This window comes from Glossina fuscipes, unplaced genomic scaffold (genome assembly GCF_014805625.2).
Source record: "Glossina fuscipes isolate IAEA_lab_2018 unplaced genomic scaffold, Yale_Gfus_2 1, whole genome shotgun sequence".
In the NCBI taxonomy this organism is placed as follows: Eukaryota; Metazoa; Arthropoda; class Insecta; order Diptera; family Glossinidae; genus Glossina; species Glossina fuscipes.
The window spans coordinates 16861428-16876294 of record NW_023998415.1 but is presented as its reverse complement, the minus strand read 5'-3'; the positions used below and the strand labels follow the sequence as shown (position 1 = coordinate 16876294).

At 32.5% G+C, this 14867-nt stretch overlaps 1 protein-coding gene across 8 annotated transcripts; it reads left to right on the top strand.

The window, feature by feature from the left end:
• The first annotated feature begins 364 nt into the window (after positions 1 to 364).
• On the top strand, positions 365 to 14411 carry LOC119645362 (E3 ubiquitin-protein ligase Nedd-4). 8 transcript variants are annotated; one of them, XM_038045535.1, is made up of 18 exons: positions 365 to 633; positions 1066 to 1253; positions 4200 to 4282; positions 4525 to 4606; positions 4677 to 4715; positions 4793 to 4953; positions 6138 to 6279; positions 6337 to 6464; positions 6550 to 6643; positions 7164 to 7520; positions 11037 to 11138; positions 11315 to 11558; positions 11616 to 11740; positions 12519 to 12660; positions 12736 to 12892; positions 12961 to 13254; positions 13332 to 13730; positions 14032 to 14411. In XM_038045535.1, the coding sequence occupies exons 2-18, from the start codon at positions 1092 to 1094 to the stop codon at positions 14132 to 14134; spliced, it is 2814 nt and encodes a 937-aa protein (XP_037901463.1). In that variant the 5' UTR covers positions 365 to 633; positions 1066 to 1091; the 3' UTR covers positions 14135 to 14411. The 8 variants fall into 8 exon arrangements, with proteins under 8 accessions (XP_037901463.1, XP_037901461.1, XP_037901468.1 ...); XM_038045533.1 differs by having other exon boundaries at positions 366 to 633; positions 4793 to 4962; XM_038045534.1 differs by lacking the exon at positions 365 to 633 and adding an exon at positions 690 to 796 and having other exon boundaries at positions 4793 to 4962.
• Positions 14412 to 14867: the final 456 nt, after the last annotated feature.

Sequence of the window (14867 nt, the reverse complement as noted above, 5' to 3'; positions counted from 1 at the left end):
TAATGTACGTATTTATTATCAGGCTTGATTTCGTATTTGGTACGCACTTGCGTTTTTTATAATATTGGTAAATGGTTTAAAGCCCACTACTTTTTTTAATTTTTATAACTCAATATGTTTCTCTAATGTATTTGACTAATAAAAACAAAATATATGTACAACTTCTTTTATTTTATGGATTGGCACTATCGTTTCCTTAACTGTTAATAATATGCAAAGATAAATTAAATTTTAATCGTTTTTTCCTTTGTCATCCTTTGGAATGGAATAGTAATTCAGACGTTTAATTTTGCAATTTGGTAACACTAAATGGAAGAAAAGTTTACAAAGCAACAGCTATACATTAAATATGCTCAAGAAGTTAAATCATAAAAAATTCGATTGAAATTATTCTGTCAATAGAAAGTCGTTGGTTTAAGACTGAGATAGAAATTTTATGTGATTTTAGTGGAAAATATATGATAAAAAACTGTGAGGTGTAGGAAAACTTCAAAAGAACAATGACGAAAAGAAACTGATAATTGTGTTGAATGTTAAGAAACAGTTTAAATCAGCTTCACATTTGATAATTAACAAAAATAGAAATAGTATAAACCAACCGATTTGATAAAGCATTTGTTCCTGTTTTACATAGTAAGTGACGCTTCTACACAAGAATATCATTTTTATACAGGCGTCATCTAAAAGCGGCTATATGGGCATTTGGCGCCAGTTCTAAACAATTCCGAGCTATATATAGAATCTTCATTAGGTTGCGCCAATTGTAATATCACAATATGTTCGGAAAATTTTGAAGGTACAAAGTGGGTTCATCCTCTTAAGCAAAAACGTAGGAATGGCTTAGCCTACATTTTCTATTTTCAATAGTAGCCTAGTTTTCCCATGCATTAGTTTAAATTAAGATGATATTTTCCAACTAAGCGGAGGTGTTTCTTTTAAATAAGCCAACATACGATCCGCCGATTTGTATTTAAAATTTGATTTTGACTCTTTTTTTTTTTTTTTTTTTTTTATAATTAGTGAAACTATTTTTCTTATAAAACTCTCTTTAAACTTTTTTTCTAGTTGCGGAAAAAATTGTTCAACACGTTATGTCTACGCATTCATCAGCCGCCGGTGGTGATGTTCCTCGCCCGCCGCCTCGAAGACGTTCCACCTTTGTTAGTGGCCAACAACGTAGTTTATCTTTTTGTAATACACAAGAGCATGCAGGTAACAGTGGTCAGGTTCCTCGACGCTCCTTCACAACAACGGTAAGTTTGCGTTACGTTAACGAAGTCGATAGATGATAGTTTTTATATATGTATACAAAAATTTGCAATTCACTCCCTAAGTGAAAACGTGCCTGTAATAAGATTGAGCATTTCAATTTCCTCCTTTCTCCAAAGACGTGCAACATAAAGTTTTTCTTGTTCACTTTTGCAAACTTTTTCCTAAATTTTGTCTTCCTCATCTTGATCTTCAACATTTGTTGAAAGCACTTTGAATCCGTATGCGCCACACAGCGATTACGCGTTCCTGGATCAAGTGGCGACGGGTGCAATTTTTGTATAGTTTGCTTTACATACGACATACTTTCTTAACAATAACGGAAGTAGATCTTTTAATGTTTATTAATGACTGTGAGTTACACATAATCTGGCTTCTTGTAGATATTGTCCATTAAATATTCCATCGTGATGATCTCAAAATTTATTTATACAATGTCGTTCTCTATTCATGTTTATATGCCACCGAAGGAACCGATAACTGGGGATTTATCCATTTTGTCGAAATGTGCTCAAGAGATCGTGTCAAGCATACAAATTTTTGATCTATATTAAATCCTTAATTGACCCAGGCATGTCGGTCCGCTTGCCCATAAAACTTGTGTGCATTGAACGTCATATGTACTTGGCACACTACGATACGGAAAGTGATGAACATACAGATAGACTTCAATTAGAAGCAAAGTATTTGGAAAATAATTTAAGCATATTTAAATTAAGCATATAAAAAATAGATGGAAATATAAGTCATATTCACAAGTGCTAACTTGCAGAGCAATTATATTAACAGTAATATACAGCGAGAAATAATCGTATGAACAGTATTGAAAATTACTGAACTCGCTGCACATATATATAAATTATCGAGTAATTTGTACCGTTCTTTTGTAATTTGTTGTAGAACGTTTGCATAAAAGATATGGTCACTTTAATAAGATTTAAAGAAGATTTAAAAACTATATGGAATTTCTGATGTCCTGCGGTAAACCTAGTGTAAATATTGTTTTTTTTAATATTTGTCTCACGTTGGAATGTTTGTTTAGGGATACCATTTCTTTACAATAGCCAGAAGGAAGAAAGACACAACGATGCTGCGACTTAAGTGACCAGCAACAGTGCTCTGTTACTCAAAAATTCTTGATACTTTCAATTTTTTTTATAATAATTTTTAGTAAAAAAATAAAAACCAAAAAGTGGCCGCCGGCAATCAATGCATGCCTCTTGCTTAATATTTAAAACAACTGTAGGATGACTAATTACCGCGATTAGTTTTTATTACTGCCATATTTCAATAAAGAAATAAGAATTAAGATGTATAGAATTCCATTGTTGTCAATAATTTTGTTGCCATCATTTAAATTCCTTGATCGTGGGGACATGACATTCTTCAAAAGACGGGAAAACTATTTGTGGGAATAAGTGTATAAGTGTGTGTATTTTCTAAGAATATCCAATTTTTGTTAATTGAATTTTCACAAAATTTTAGGTTGGGTTTGTTTGTGGACTGCTAGTTGGTCACAGAGGTTGTCTATTAATTTTAAAAAGAATAATAAAATTAAGTAAATAGTAAAAGTGTGCAAAACGCGAACGAAATATGTGTGCGAAATATTTATAACCACATAACCACGTTAATAGTTATGCAAAATTTTTTGCAAATACATCTAATGCGAGGATTTTTGTATTTTATATCAGGGGCATAACCAGGAGCAGATCAATTGCAAAGATTTCGCATACTTCTGCTAAGGAGAAATAAAAGATATTGGTCGTTTCAGAAAACAACGATTTGACGATGCATCGTAATGACTGCTATCACTAACACCAAAGCATATATAACGCAGTAAACTTGCTTTTTATTTTCTTTGATACCTCATGCACTTTAATTAGTTAATGAAATAGCAAACAGAAAATTGTTCCCAATTAACCGAATTGTTGTCATTGTATCAGTCGGTGGTTTGGTATTTATGCGGATATGGCTGAAGCTGTAGAAGAAGGACAAATTCATGGTTATAGTGATGTAAGTTGTCGCACTAAGCGTGTAACAGCGAGAAGGTACCATAATGTATGCTATTTGATTTTGGCCTTGGTTTCTTCTTTATTTTTTTTTTTTTTTAATGTATAAAATACGTATGTGTGTGCATAAATATTGATTTTACACTCAAGTGCGTAAACATGTTTCGTTATGGCTTGGAATATAATTGGCGGTTGACGGGCGTCTATCAAAGTCTCAAATTCGATGCAAAATAAGATGTCAGTTTCAAAGTATCCGTATAAAATACGACAAATATAATGTGATAACGATTGCCGTTAATATGATGAAAAACAAATAGAATATGCTTGGAATCGGCATAACTTTTGGTAAATTTTCAACGGGAAGAAAATCACAGTAATATCACTAATAAATCGTTGTCACAGATGTAAATTATTGTAAGAATAATATATCTTTGTGAAAGATCTTTTCCTATATGTATGTATTTATATAAATGTATGATGTATTTATCTATATATACATACGTGTAAATGTGTAGCAATTAATACGTGTAGTATGACGACTAGATCTGAATATACGGTACATTAACTCATAAATCAACCGATTAAATAAACTCCATTCCAATTGAAGTTGACAATCTTATAAACTTACGATCTAAATGTGATATCTAATTTAATTTGATTTAATTATTATTATTATTCTTGGCCACAATTGACTCAAGGTTCTCTGCAAAATTTGGACTGAATTTGTTTTCATGTGTAACTTAATGTATTTTTAAGATCAGCAATGTGATTCCGCCCAAATTTCAACATACTTTAAATATATATATATATATATATATACATTGTAAAAATTTATAGTGTACAGTTCAATTTAATATACATATATATATATATATATATTATTTTTTTCCATTTTTTAATTTAATTTTCATAATTGATCAGAATGATGTGGCGGACACATGTCACCTGCGTATTAACGTACTTACTGGGAAGTCGTTAGCTAAGAAAGATATATTCGGCGCAAGGTACGCATTATCCACTAATTATATGGTCAGTGAAATCTCTCTACAACAGACATGCACGCTCACGTATTTGACAATAAACTTCCATGTTTAAAGAATGGGATTATTTCTTTATTTATTTATTTTTTTAATAGAATATTTTTTGTAATCCCAGAGATGTCTGTCCAAAGTTGGGATATTTCACTACCATCGCTCAAACTACGGCATTAAGTGATTTATTACTATTTGTCTCATATAATGTCTAGTGATCCCTATGTGAGAATTGATTTGAATACAATCAATGGTGATATAAATATTGATTCTGTTTTAACTAAAACTAAGAAGAAGGTAATTATTTACAACTTATACAATAGCAAATGAAACATGATAGTAGAAATGATTTATTTATCGTTCATAGACATTGAATCCGACGTGGAACGAAGAGTTTATATTTAGAGTAAGTGATTAAATTTGCAAGAAGGCTTTATATCTTTTTCAATGTGCTCTAATTAATATAATTTTATTCATGTTTAGGTAAAGCCTTCGGAACACAAACTTGTTTTTCAAGTATTCGATGAAAATCGCTTAACGCGAGATGATTTCCTGGGTATGGTTGAATTGACGTTAGTAAATTTGCCTACTGAACAGGAAGGCAGAGCCATAGGACCACAAACTTACCCGCTAAGGCCTAGAAGGTCAGTAGGGTATGTTTGCTTTGATTTGTTTATATATTATTTATTCTTGTGTATATTATGCAAATACACACCGACGAGAGCAAGAAAGGGAATTACTAAATATATATAGCAAATGTTCGTACATAAACGAACATACGTCCAAGGCTGAACTGGAGAGTCTGCATGGCCATGTCAAAAGCACCACTACGTTTTTAATGTCTCAAGCTCTATGGTTTTTATTCTCACAAATCTTTGCTTTCAGTTCAGTTCAGTAACAGCGTGTCTGATAACCGCTTTAGTTTATTTTCAATACGAATCTACGTGCAAAATTTTGGAAAGTGTATTCCAAATTTGGAGCCTATGTATTAATTTTTGCGTCCAGTGTTAACAACACGGATCCGAACAGACACGACTAGAACGCTTCAGAATTTGACGCTGATCAAATTTATATGTATTATTTTAAGGTGTCTTTGAAGCTCCCATCCTTCGGTGATGGGTAGAGAATAATAAGCATCATTAGATTCGACTTTTTCCCCTCCTTGCTTAGTTGGTATAGATTGGATAACAAGCATGCGTGCAGTAGTCCTCCCAGCGTAAAAAATTGAAACCAAGCAGAGCTTTATTCAAATATCAAAACTTTATTTTTGTATTCTCGTGCAAAAGCTTGCACATCAACGCCTATATATATATATATATATATATATATATATATATCAAATAGAAAGGCGACCGATTATATGGCCAAGTAATTGTATGGTAATAAAAAAAAAGCAGATTTGATTGATGTTCGCTCGATTTTGGACCATTTTTGACGCCGAAGTGGAGGACGCATTAATTCTCAATGACATTTGAGTCTATTACGAACCACCACAGACCCAAACTGCAATTTTTCAATGGCGGTGCAGTGGTCGCGGGAGCTCAAATCACATTTCTACTGCTTTTGGCAGCTATGTTTCGAAATAATAATTTTTATATATTCAATAATAAATAACAAACCATTTATTATTAAATTTTATTTCAAAGAATTTCCCCATAATAAGACTGATCGATTTCTGCACGCTCGCTTGTCATTCAATCTGTATGCATCGTTTTAATTTATTCCATTAAGACATTGTTATTATTCGTTCCGATCAATTGTACCAATTATCGCCTGCTGAGTTGCAATGAATTTTAAGATTTATAATTTATTTTATTTATGAACAAAGCGCCAAGTCACGCATCAAGGGGACCTTGGAAATATATCATGCGTTTATGCATGAACCGCGAGAAAGTACTGAGACAAATTCCAATTCCGGAGATTGGGAGCACGTAGAAAATGTGTCGATGACGGGATCGGCTCAGGCGGCAGTAAGCTAACATATGTAACACATTTTTTTTCCGATAAACTCTTGATCTTATTTTCAGAATCCTTTTGCATCTAATGGTGGTCATGATCCTCTTCCAGCCGGTTGGGAAGAACGACAGGATGCAAATGGTCGTACATATTATGTGAATCACACCGCTCGTACTACACAGTGGGAAAGACCTACTCCGTAAGTAAATCTTTTTTTTTTTTGTAAGTTATAACTAAAACTCTATATCGAATATACTCGGTTTCATTCACCTCATTTCAAATAGTAACAATGCAAACATTAATATGGATGCGGCTGCTTCAGATTTCCAAAGACGATTCCACATTAGTGTGGATGATAACGATCCAAATCGAACAGCGGTAAGTGTTATAGCTGAATCGCTGCTATATTTAGCATGGCTTAGTTCATTTGCGATATTTTTCTTTTATAATTCCGTTCAGTTTAAATTAAACCCAGATTTTTTCATGATCGCATTTTCTTAAGTTTTTTTTTTTTTTTGTGTTTTCGGGTTATTTAATGCAAAAATTTCCTGAATAATTATTGATTTTTTTTTTATATCGTTTCCTATATATTAGTTTTCTAAAGCGCAGTGTATGTGTACTAAATGTAATATATTTTGTTACACAGATTATAATGATAATGTTCGAGGGAAGCAATTCAATCAGATCAGTTAAACATTGATGAATTTCCACCAATTTGCAAAAGGTCTTATGTTAAAGATACAAGTTTATTGTGTATCCTTTGGAGGAGTAACAATCGTAGATTAGTCAAGTAGATTGCGAAAAAAAAAAAAAATAAACATATTTCGTTTGCGATATCCTAATAAATAATAAAAGATAAAAAACTTATTTTTTTTTTATATTTGTTAATTTTTGTCAGTTTAATCAAGCGTCCGGCTTTCGCGATACAACGAACAAATCACATAAAACGTTTTCGCCACAAATACCAATAAGCATAAGCATTAATTGCTCTAATGCCGAGGACGGTGTTTGCAATCCAATAAGCTCCCGTGACTCCGATCATGATAGCAGGTCCTCTTCAAAATCATTAAGTGAAAGTAGTGATGCAAGTATTAGTCATCGCTGCGCTTGTGGCTCGCTCCACGTTAACACGGAAAATGACGATGATAGCGATATCGATACCAGTATAGACAGAAGTAATGAGATAAATCAACGTCTGGCCGCAGATAATAGTTTTGACATATTCAACTCGAAACTATATTTGACTCGCATATTTGTAATTATTATATATATATAATTTATTCACAAAATTGCTCGATTGCTTGTCAGATCGCTAATTTCAAAATTACTATTAGTTGCGATTGCATTCTATCCACGTGAAAATATATATATAGAGTTCACTAAGGCGAAAATCATTACGAAGCTAGTATATCAATCATCTATTCTCGAGACAATTATTATTAATTATTCTTCGCAAATTTGTAGTGAAAATAAAGTAAATTTAATTTACTTCGACACTCACATTATTACAGATAACAAATCTCTTTCTCCTCTTCGTCCATAATCGTTCAGTTGGTTTCGTTCGCTCGACTAGCTCATTAAATTGAATTGGCGTAATTGTTGCGGTATCGTGAAATCACGTGACTTTTTCTCACAATCCCGTGGTTTTCTAAATGTTTCGAGATTTTTTTTTTTTTATGTTGTGGTGTCACTTTCGATCCTCGTAGCGATCAAATACCTTTTTCCATTCAAATTTTGTCATGATCGTTATAACAAATTACCAGAGGGACGAACGTTTCGGTAAATACGCGTAACGAAATTTCACAAACCATTTCCGATCACTAATCAGTAAACGTTATTTTCTTCTGCAAAAAGCAAATATTTTGGAGATTCTTGATAAAACGTGCAATCATATCCAATCTTTTGTTTTTTTGCGAACGCACTTGACTAAGTCAACTAATTCCTAGGCGCTTATAATAAAATCATAATTGATTCCGACGGCCGAATCTTTTATACCCATCTTCTCAATTCCAACAAAAAAAAAAAAAAAAATAATAATAATTTAATTTCAATGCTCTGTAATATTGAATAGGGCGGCCAATTTTTCCCATTTTCGTATAGGTACTACAAAATCAGCCATCATAGAATGTGCAGAAAAATTTTTTCCATTGTACCTGCCGCAGTTTAGGAGTAATTAACGAAAGGTCCATCCTTTTTGCTTTGGAAAGCCGATGTGCTCTTAATTTATTTTGCACTGTAGACTTGGCTCATCTTTAGTATCGATATTTCAAAATGTTTACCACAAACATTATACAGCCGGATGTGCGTAGATCGATTCAGGATTTAATACTGATTAAGAATTGTTTTTTATCGGGCTTAAGAAGTTGCCTTGCGGAAACGCTTTCACAAAGTGAAACTCTCACACTCATACCCTGGCGGTGCTGGATATAAAAATATATTAAGTAGTTTGAAATGAGAGAACCAATCCAGTAACCTTTTAATGGCAAAAACATAAACTCCTTACAGAAGTAAAGACTGTAGATACTTGGAGTGAAGTGTGGCGGTCTATGATTAAATGAATATATTATATGTACATATATGTATTTATTCAATTAAGTCATTAATTTATCAGATTTGAAGCTATATGGAAAATAATTATTGCGTCTATCATGTATGCAGACTGTTGTTAGAATGAAAATTCCTTAAGGGATATTTCTGCCGTCTTGATCACATTATTGACTATAAAATTAATTCATTAATCCAATGTCTGCGAAAATGTCAACGGACCGACCGTGTGCTTTTCTACCGGTTTTGGAAATTACGGGAAAAATCAAAGATTCATCTGAGAAGTTGAGAACAATCTTGCAAGAAGCAGCATACCAACTGTCCGTCAGGTTGTCTGTGCCGCTCTACAAACGATAATAATACAAAAAATCTATATAGAAACATTTTAGTCGGACAAGGCCGGCAATCAAATACCCTGCACTACTTCTACGTCTAATGCAATTATTCATTCATTTTCATGATAATACATCAAAAATACTATATATATATATATATATATACATATATATATGTATACATTTTTTTTTTATTTATATGTAAAGACATACTTTTCGGGAAATTCTTTATATAATATTAAATTTTTAGTGGACGTACATATGCAATATTGACAACGGCGTCACATAGATTCACTTTTTATTATACCGATCGATTTAGAATCAGAATATGCTTCTCATCAATGATTCATTTTCTGAATTAATCTAAGTTTGTCTGTCCGTCAAATATTTATCAATATATTTTTGTGTTTGTATCACAAGTCGCAATTCTTAAAATATTTTAATGAAATTTGATGTATATGGGCGCGTGTGTCAATCGAGTCCCCTAAACAAGATGTTATTTTTGAAAAGTCATTGCATAAAAAATATTGTAATTTTCTAAATAATTTGACAGAAATCAGTGGGCAATAGATAGAAATTTGGATAATGACTGCATATTTTTTGGACAACTCCCCCCCTAATGAAGGCTCTTGAAAAAATTTAAGTCCTTATTATATAGCAAAAATTCAATTTTTGATATTTTGAGATAAAAATTGGTTCACTTTTTGAACACCACTACATTTAAACGTTTTCCTGAAAAATAAATCCTTTCATACCAAAAAAAAAAAAACTATAATCTATAATATTTCATGGAGAAAATTTGCCTATAACAGTAACGTGACATAAAAATAACTAAACAAAATTTTGAACCGTGTAGAGCTATTGTTTTTTAATCCACTTTTATATAAGCGTTCCTATGGAAATTTCGAATATTTCATGATAAAAATCGGTTTACAATAACAAGTTGACGTTAAATTTAATCCCGGGAAATTTGAGTCGCATTGATCTATTTTTTTGGACCCGGCCTATATGTAGTAGTTGTCCAGGAAAATTAAGTCCTTACATGGTGACAATGTCTGCTTTGTGGCTTTTGTTATAACGAAAACACGAAAAATACTAAAATCGTTGACAAGTACAATTTTCGGTGCAAAATTAATGGGAAACTGCATTAGGCAAAATGGTGTAGAGTCAGTCTTACTTGACTATAGCTTTCAATTTTTTTTCATATGGCAACTTTTCAAATAAGATTTTGTATAGGGAATATTTTGAATCAATCTGTCTTCAAGGGGTGTCGCCCATAGGCCTAAAACACGTCAGTGCGCCATAATTCGTAAAAATATCGCAAAAATTTGCTGCTTATCTATATTGGGTATAAGAGAACGCATGGACTTAAGCCGGGCGGACGGATAAATTAAGATTGACTTGGAAAAAGTTTTAAAAAGCTGCGTCGCTCTCTCTTTTTCAAGGCCTTCTGCTTATTACATATATACCAGCATAGTAGGACCAACCACCTAAAGATGGAGTAGGAGGATATGACAAAACTTTAAAAGTTATTAATATAATCTTGTGTTCTTCAGTTTGAATTAAGAAAAATGTTGCGCTTGGATTTTTTGCATAACCATACGATATCTATCTACTATATAGCTTTAATATTTAATATTAAGAATATTTAGTGTAAAAATCGAATCAGCTTCATGCTGCTTACATAGGTAACCATTTCTTAAATAATCTAAGGCATTGCGTAGACGAATTTTCTAAATGGTAAAGACCGCTTGGGCTCAATTAATAAACAATTATATTTATAATCGTTATTATTTTTTTTTTAATTATTTATTTTTTCAATTGTAATTTCTTTTGCTACGTCCTACTTAATAATGACAAATGTTAAAACAATTATAAAATCCCCACAACAGAATGAGGATGACGATCAAATAGATAGCGGAAATCGTTCACAGACATCAACCTCATCAACCCGACGGAATTCCGTGGAAGACAATACAGCAGTGCCGGAACAAGTAATTTTTTTTTTTTTAATTACACTTTTTAAATAAATTTTAATTTTTAATGCATATTTATTATTTTTAAAATTATACATTAATATATCATAATGCGAATTGAGTAGTAGTATTGGGGAAATGGGAGACTTTAAACCTACTGAAGAATTATTAACCAATTTACATTTGTTTTGTAGACAAATGTGCCGAGTGAGGAAGAAGAGGCATTGCCACCGAGATGGTCAATGCAAGTGGCGCCCAATGGCCGTACATTTTTTATTGACCACACTGCTAGGCGAACTACATGGATAGATCCTCGCAATGGCCGGGCAAGTCCGATGCCCAATCAAACAAGACGCGTGGAAGACGATTTGGGACCTTTACCAGAAGGTTGGGAGGAACGCGTTCACACGGATGGTCGTGTCTTTTATATTGATCATAGTATGTATGCAAAACAGATAATTATAACCTCTACGAAATAATTATCTCCAACTTCAGATACCCGCACAACGCAATGGGAGGATCCAAGACTTTCAAATCCTAACATCGCTGGACAGGCGGTACCTTATTCCAGAGATTATAAACAAAAATACGAGTATTTTAAAAGTCATCTCAGGAAACCGGTAAGTTTTGCTTTTATTTCGCGTCTCCTTTTACCCTGCATCGTACTAAAATAGATTCCCCATTTATTATCCTAACGGAACTGGAATCATGATCTGTCCATGTATCCCTGTATTTAACCTACAGGTTACAATATTTGATATATTTTTAATGAAATTCAATACACTGGCGTGTTTTGGCTCAAGGACATGCCCCATTAAAAATCGATTGGATCGGACTACTTTTTCGATCACTTCCCACATAAAATCTTATTCTTAATATTCAATATTCCTCGACAAGGAATCACTACATTATAATATATCGGCATTTTAACTTGCCGCGAGAAATTTCGGATTGAATATGGTTTTCAAGTTTTCTACGAAAACTGAATCTTCGTATGGTAAAAACATCTAATTTTCAGTATTGCATGGTTAATATTGGTCCATAGTAGTAATTTGATATACAAATTAACCACGGCGAATTTGGACTATATAGGTGTATTTTTTGGATCTCATTTCCCGTAGCACTTTCATGCAAAATATGCGTTTATATTGCAAAAATGTTCTAAAATTCAAGCCAAAAATTGGATTATAATGGCTATTTAATTTTAAAGTTAACTCTTATGAAATTGGATCAAGAAAGTCTATTTAGAGAGAAAGTAATGATATTTACACGAAAATGGGTGATTGACTGTATATATCAGGTGAAATGATGTACGGTATTTAATGGTGGTCGGCATTGGCCGACTATAATGCTTTTACTTGTTATTAGATAAACACGTTAAATATTGTGCTATTGTAGACTAATGTGCCCAATAAATTTGAAATTCGTGTGCGGCGTGTTTCTATTTTGGAAGACTCTTACAGAATTATAAATCAAGTCACTAAAACGGATTTGTTGAAAACAAAATTGTGGGTGGAATTTGAAGGGGAAACGGGACTAGGTAAAGTTTATCAATTTATTGTTGTTGTTGTTGTTGTTATTTTAAAAACATTAAAAATAAGTATAATTTATTTAGATTATGGTGGTCTAGCCAGGGAATGGTTTTACTTGTTATCCAAGGAAATGTTCAATCCATATTACGGCCTCTTTGAATATTCCGCCATGGACAATTACACGCTACAAATAAACAATGGCAGCGGCCTATGCAATGAAGATCATTTGCTTTATTTCAAGTAAGTTAAGTGTTCCTTTCCACGTACAATTAATTATGAACAACAATTTTAAATGAATTTTTTAAAAGATTCATTGGGCGTATTGCCGGGATGGCTGTGTATCACGGCAAGCTTTTAGACGCCTTCTTCATACGACCGTTTTACAAAATGATGCTACAAAAACCGATCGATCTTAAAGATATGGAGTCAGTGGATACTGAGTATTATAATTCATTAATGTGGATAAAAGAGAATGATCCGCGTCAATTGGAATTGACATTTTGTGTGGACGAAGATATATTCGGTCAAAAAAGCCAACACGAATTAAAACCGGGTGGTGCTAACATTGAAGTTACCAATGAAAACAAGGACGAATATATTAAGTAAGAAGTTTTGCGGCGCTCGTCTATTTATATGCAATGACTCTCAACAATTTTTATTTATTTTATATTAAGCGTAGGCTCGTCATAGAATGGCGTTTTGTTGCCCGAGTGAAAGAACAAATGACTTCATTTTTAGATGGTTTTGGATCCGTCATTCCACTTAATCTTATTAAGATATTTGACGAACATGAACTTGAATTGCTGATGTGTGGCATTCAAAATATTGATGTCAAGGATTGGCGTGAAAATACACTATATAAGGGCGATTATCATCAGAATCATATAATAATACAATGGTTTTGGCGTGCAGTGCTCTCCTTTTCAAATGAAATGCGTTCTCGGTTATTGCAATTTGTGACTGGCACTTCACGCGTTCCAATGAATGGTTTCAAAGAGTTATACGGTTCAAATGGTCCTCAAATGTTTACTATTGAAAAGTGGGGAACACCTAACAACTATCCTCGTGCGCATACATGGTATTATATAATGCTTTTTCCGTTCCGTTCATATATCGATGCGTTATTCCCACCTTTAATCGATTAGGTTAAAGTTGTAGTTGTTTTTTCGATACAATTTTCAATAATTTATAGGAAAGGAAAGAAACCTATTAATTAATATTGCCATATGCTATAGTAATGTATAGTAATGTATAGTTTTCATTAAAATTTCTAGTATAATTTAATTTTATTGTAACTGGTGGGCATGACACAGTCGACCCAATTGACAACGTAAGTTTACTTATTTGTTATATTTTTTTGTATTTCCAATAAATTGCAGCTTTAATCGACTCGATCTTCCGCCTTATGAAGGCTATTTACAACTTAAAGACAAGTTGATTAAAGCTATTGAGGGTAGCCAAGGCTTTGCTGGTGTGGACTAATATTATCGAAAATCCTAATGCTGTTATAAGCGACATCTGCTTTTCGCTGCCAACACGACACGCATCATTAAGAAAACACTTCATCTCGATGATAAAAGCGACGATTACAATCTTTTAAAACAGCGTAGGCGCAGACAAACCGTGGCCTTTTTTCTCCAACTGTACTTACTACTTCTTGCATTACAATTGCATTACCTATATTTTACAACAACAATATAGAATATTGAACAGATTCAGCCAGGCTGTTGACTACTTTAATTCCAAATTTAAGTTATATTTTTAAATAAACTTTGCAAGCAATTTTCCTCTATATACAAAAAAAAAAGAAGAAAACAAAAAAAAAAAAAAAAACATAATTATAGTAAAAAATGTTTTTTTATTTTTATTGTATAACCAAAATTATTACCTTGTTATTATTCCTGTATTAGTTATGTATTAAAAACAAAATCTAATATTAATGTGATTAAATTTGTATCTATTCGTACATTACACATCATTGTGATTAATTCCATTTTGTTTTCGCTTCTTGCTATATCTATCTATCTATGGCTTTGCCTGAATTAAAATACAAAAAATGCGTACACATTTTCTTAAAATTATAGATTTACAAGAAAAAAAAAAAAATGTTGGTACACGTCGCTTAATTTACTAATCTCCCGAAACCAAATTCTGTCGATATATGCGACTAGGCTCTTGTTGTTGTTGAGACACATGTCATAAGGTATGTTTTGTG